We start from the raw sequence: 6,000 nt of genomic DNA, 5'->3' as shown, positions 1-6,000 counted from the left end.
GGAAGACCTTACTTGGAGCTGGCGGACGCTCGCCCCACAAGGGGTCACAGCTCAAGATTAACAACTGGGCATCCACTCTACAAACTGAATTAGTTGCCATACTCACAGCTATTAAGTTCATTGAAACCACTGTTACTGACAGTCTCATCATCACTGACTCTCTATCCTCACTACTTGCCCTTGGCACCCTCGACTCGGGTTGTCACGCTCTTGTCTCTGAAGCCAGACACAAATATGCGTACCTTGTTGACCGGGGTGTCAAGGTCAAACTGTTGTGGATCCCCTCTCACATAGGCCTCATAAAACATGACAGAGTTGATGCCCTCGCCAAATTCGCGTCTAACAAAGACACCGTTGAATACAATTTGGGTCTGTCAAAAAGAACCCTTAAAACTGTAATTAGGAAAGAACTTATTGATGAGTGTGACGCTAGTAGACAAGTGCAAACAGACACTAGTCGATCCATAGGTTACCATGATGAGATGTATCAAGTGAAACATGTATATGGAGCAAGTAACAAGATCACTAGATTACAAGATGTTGTAACCGATAGATTAAGGTTAGGATATAAGTACCTCTGGCAGTATGTTCCTCAAGCAGATGTAAACAAAACTAAATGTAAAGTGTGTGGCCAGACATATGGCCACACACTGGCAGTATGTCCCTCAAGCAGATGTGAACAAGACTATATGTAGAGTGTGTGGCCAGACATATGGCCACACACTTGAACACTACGTCCTCGACTGTGTGAAGATAGAACCTTTTAGGGACAGGTCCAAGCACACTGTGTGTGAAATGGTACAACACTTCATCTCTAATGGCAAGATAGCCGACATATTAAGATTGTATCTACTTTTTTGCACTTAGTAACTATATCAATTCTCATGTACAGAACCAAATACGCAATGTGCTTGAATACCTCCCACGTAAATGTGAATAACAAAGTGTGAGGCCAGACATACTGCCTCACACTCCTGCGGCCAGACATACTGCCTCACACTCCTGCAGCCAGACATACTGCCTCACACTCCTGCGGCCAGACATACTGCCTCACACTCCTGCAGCCAGACATACTGCCTCACACTCCTGCAACTACTGCATCACACTCCTGCAGCCAGACATACTACCCCACCAGACATGCTGCCACCTCCTGCAAACATACTGCCTCACACTCCTGCAGCCAGACATACTGCCTCCACTCCTGCAGCCAGACATAGCTACTGCCTCACACTCCTGCAGCCAGACATACTGCCTCACTCCCGCAGCCAGACATACCTCCACACTCCTGCGGCCAGACATACTGCCTCCACCTCCTGCAGCCAGACATGCCTCACACTCCTGCAGCCAGACAGCACTGCCTCACCTCCTGCAGCCAGACATACTGCCTCCTCCCTGCAGCCAGACATACTGCCTCCACACTCCTGCGGCCAGACATGACTCCTGCTACTGCCTCCACACTCCCAGACATACTGCCTCACACTCCTGCCAGACATACTGCCTCACACTCCTGCAGCCAGACATACTGCCTCACACTCCTGCAGCCAGACATACTGCCTCACCTCCTGCGGCCAGACATACTGCCTCACACTCCTGCAGCCAGACATACTGCCTCACACTCCTGCGGCCAGACATACTGCCTCACACTCCTGCGGCCAGACATACTGCCTCACACGCCTGTTCTCACGCATTTGTGAATAAGTTACCCTTTATGTATAGAACTAAACAAATAATGTAAATGAAATACTGTGTAACATTCAGTGCCATAATATCCTGACAACGGGGGTTAATTATTATGACCCTTTGTGACCTCTACTCTGTAATCCTTTTGTGCTACCGCTCACAGGATGAGTGTGGGGTGCACAATAAAGTAGCCGCTGTAAGTGGCAAAATAAAAAATCAAATCAAGATTGAAGAAGCCGCCAGTCCAGAAAACTGTGAGGGCAAACTTTTTCGGAGTGAGAGTTGTAAACTCTTGGAACAATCTACCAGAGTGTTGTGACGGCACCGAGTGTGAGCTCTTTCAAGACCAGACTTGACCAGCACTGGAGCAGGTTCAGGTACATTCAGGAGCCGGTGAATTACACGAAAGCGCTTGGGAACTTCTTGTTTTCTTCTTTCCTTGTGGTTATCAGCATATACCTAGATCACGCGCACCTACAGTGATTTACTTGCATATATATATATTAAAATGGATTTGGGGAATTTTGATCCAATCTAGGGAATTTTTGATCCAATCTAGGGAATTTTCAACCTTAGTCTAGGGAATTTTCAACCTTAGTCTAGGGAATTTTCAACCTTAGTCTAGGGAATTGTTCACCTGCACTGGGAACACTGATAGTCACTCACCTACACAGTCACTCAGATACAGTGGTGATGAGCGACTGGGTTGACGTCCAGGTGAGTCTACTTACATTACCTCTTCTACCATGTATTGACAACTATCCTGAGTCTAACAAATAGTTTAATTAAATATTGATAGTTATCTATATATTCCTTAAATTTGTTAAACCATGTAATTATCTCTTGATGTATACTAATGTTTGAGTCATCCATATCTAAAAATATTATACTGTTACCTGTTTGGAATTATTAATCTAGATTCTGGAAATTTTTTGTGTCGTTGCCGTCTTATGTATTGATAAAACCACCAGGAGAAGAGTTAATGTATAAAGGAAGGTAGAGATGTGACTAGAGTATTAGAACACCGGCTACCACTTGATCTCTTGCCCTTGAAGTGTAACCGAGATCAAGGCTGAAGAATTATCTCAATGGTCTGCTTATACATGTCATGCTGCCTCTACACTCTAAACCAGGGTGTCATGTTATTAAGTCCCATTTTTTGCTAGAATTATGATGATTGGGTAGTTTAGAAACACCCACTTTCCTCGAGACTAAATTTTAGTAGATGAAGGTCGAGAGGGAAGGATCACAAATTTATTCACATTTGTATTATTTTTATGATTTTCACCTTCATGTTTGTTTGGTTAAGTGATGTAGGTAATAGTTAATGACCTGTATTTAGGCGGCTCATTATAATTTGTTAGTGCAATGTCTTAATGTTTGTGGTAAATATCGAGAATGAATGTTGGATCTAAAAATCTGGTACTGTTTCTTGCTTTGATAGTTTTGTGCTACAGTATTTATTTATGCAATACATAGTACAGCCTGTGTTCCATAATATTAATAACCAGAGTACAGTATGAATACACCTGGTAATACTTAAGGACAGGTGCCCTGGTTACCCAGCCACCCGACAAAAAATATATACATGAGAAAACTTGTTTTGTATCTCAAAACTGAAGTAAATTACATGGAGGAATGGCACTTTCTTTAAGATTTTGTCCCTTGTTTTTCCTGTAAAGATGCTGATGTCACCCGCCCACTTCGCGGAAAATGCCATGTTGCGCTTAACAAATGACCAATGCAACGCACACCAACCAAACAACCCCGAACTTTTAATTGACTCGGCCAGCCAGCAAATAATGACCGACCTTCATTCTTTTCCAAACCTTGTTTAAGTTACAAATCTACCTAACAAAACCTAACCTAACATACGTTAAGAACAACATAAGAATGGAGGAAACTGCAGTGGGCCTATTATGGCCCATACTGGGCAGTCCCATTTATACCCAACCCCTATCCTCATATATCCATCCAACCTACTGTATGTTTGAAGCTATCCAGAGTATTCGAGTTAATGATGATGTTTGGTAACTTGTTCCACTCATCCACTACTCTATTTCCAAACCAGTGTTTACCTATTTCGCACCTAATTCTTAATTTGTTTAATTTAAAACCTTTGTTACGAGTTCGCTGCTGGTTGGATAGTTTAAATACCTTTGTTTAGCCCTGACTTCCATTTATAAACCTTGATCATATTGCCCCTCACTCTACGTCTCTCGAGGGAGTGTAAATTAAGATGCCTTAACCTGTCTCTGTACTCAAGGTTCCTAATGCCCGGAATTAGTCTTGTCATTTTCCTCTGAACTCTTTCTAGGGATTCTATATCCATTATGTAGTACGGTGACCAGAATTGAACTGCGTAATCCAAGCGAGGTCTCACAAGCGCAAGATATAGTTTTAGGATGCCCTCGCTAGTCTTGCAACTAACACTCCTTTGTATGGACCCAAGTACTTTGTTAGCCTTGTTTAGAGCAAATACACATTGTTTACTTGGTTTAAGATTCCGACTTATCATTACATCCAAGGAGAGTTAGGTTAGGCAAGTTTTGTTGGTTCATTTTCCCAAAGGTAAATCACAATATAGAACTGGAAATATTATAAGATAACATTCGCTGCAAGTGTATGGCAAGTACAGGGATATTGCTGCTGGGAAGCCTATGCTGCCATTGCCAGTGTGTTCAGAATGTAGTACAGTATTGTTAGGAAAATTGCAAATCCTACTGTCATTAATAATAACTTGACCTTTTTGGAGAAATTAATATATTATTATTCTTAATGGTAGACAGAATAATTTATCATCCACAGAATTTTTGGGGGGGTAAAGTTGCTGCTGCTTATGTTGTTATTCCTCAGTGAGGAAACGGAGTGGCATTATTGGTAAATATTTGGAAGTTGCCAACACCTGCTTATATATTGAGTTCTTATGTAGGGGGGAAAGAGAAAAAACTAAAATAATTTATTCTATAGCTTTTCCATCAGAAATTTATATTTTTCGAGTATTTTAACTGATAAAATTACCAACAATATTACTTGTTCAAAGTGGGCAGGGCTTTGTTAGAGGCAGGGGGAACATGTGGGGTAAAATACTCAAAATTAAACACGAAACAAACTTTTGAAAACCTTACTTAACCTTTCATAACCTTTAAAAATCTTAAAACTATAAAAAGTTTACCTTATTCATGTTTTCAGAGTTTAGTAGGTGATGGTGTTGTTTTTGGTGCTCAGATGAGGAGGGATCCATAAACTCAATAGTGATTCTTCAAATTTTTACAAGTTAGGAAGGGTTAGGTAAGGTTTCCAAAGGCTTGTTTGGCATAATTTTTAGTATTTTACTGCACATATTTCCTTCTACTTAAAGCGCAGTCCACTTTGAACAACTAATATTAAGGGAAATTTTTTCGGTTAATGTACTCCCAGAATATAAATTTCCAATGGAACCGCTGTAGAATAAATTATTTTAACTTTTTACTCGTTCTCCATATTACAGTATAATACTCAGGTAGGTGTTGGTAACTTCTAAATATTAACCGTGTAGTTATTAATGTGTGAAATATTAGGATTCCTCCTCCTGATGTTCATGTTAACAAAGATGGTGACTTCGTGCAGGCAGTGTGTTTGTTTACATGAACAACTGGGGACAAAACCTGAATAGGATTGTGCTAGTCCTCCTCATTTGCTTCATTCTTGAGGTAAGAAATAAGTTTTTTCTATGCAGGTACTCCCCGACTTATGATGGGGTTAGGGACCGACATCCAGGTCGTAAGTCGGAAATGCTTAAATAACACATAGAAAATCGAAAAATGGGTGTCTCTTTTTCTTCTCAGCACCACAAAACACTCACTTTTAAGCTTGCCAGCCATTTTAAAGTGAATTACAGATGAAAATTTTGTCTGTGTACTGACTTTGGGACTCAAAAATACTGTACATAATTTGACCACATTTTGGTACGACTGAGGCGGTTGTAAGTGCGGGTGGACGTAAGTCGAGTCGGTCGTAAGTCGGGGACTACCTGTAGTTGGTTTTGTTAAGCTGTTAGATAACTTCGATCATTGTTCTTAATATTACTTCCAGCATTATATCATACTTTGTGGCACTTCAGGGTTGGTAAGGTTAAACTCCTTGATACATATACCGGTAATACCTTGATTGTGTAAATAAGTACAGTCGGCCCTTAACATACGCGGGTTTATAATACACGGATTTGCAAATACGCGGATTGCCCCGCCGGAGGAATATTCTGTACATTGAAGTAATTGAAGTACATTCAAATCGCGCGCGGCACCGAACACGGGACACCGCCCGCTCCCGCAACCTCTC

The 6,000-nt window shown here is 41.2% G+C and overlaps 1 protein-coding gene across 2 annotated transcripts in view; it reads left to right on the top strand.

The window, feature by feature from the left end:
- Positions 1-2,282: 2,282 nt before the first annotated feature.
- The window catches only part of LOC121860125 (NADH-cytochrome b5 reductase 2-like), a 30,534-nt gene continuing 26,816 nt past the window's right edge, over positions 2,283-6,000 (top strand). The window contains exon 1 of one of the 2 annotated variants that reach the window (XM_042357159.1): positions 2,283-2,397. Coding sequence is in view for 1 of the 2 variants with exons in the window: in XM_042357158.1 (XP_042213092.1) it covers positions 2,374-2,397 (24 nt within the window). In the remaining variant the exon portion in view is untranslated. The remainder of the gene's footprint in view (positions 2,398-6,000) is intronic. The other variant, XM_042357158.1, reaches the window with a different exon arrangement.

This window comes from Homarus americanus, unplaced genomic scaffold (assembly GCF_018991925.1).
Source record: "Homarus americanus isolate GMGI-L3 unplaced genomic scaffold, GMGI_Hamer_2.0 scaffold5831, whole genome shotgun sequence".
NCBI classification, from domain to species: Eukaryota; Metazoa; Arthropoda; class Malacostraca; order Decapoda; family Nephropidae; genus Homarus; species Homarus americanus.
The sequence above is the reverse complement of the archived record's forward strand: the minus strand, read 5'-3'. Positions and strand labels throughout refer to the sequence as shown.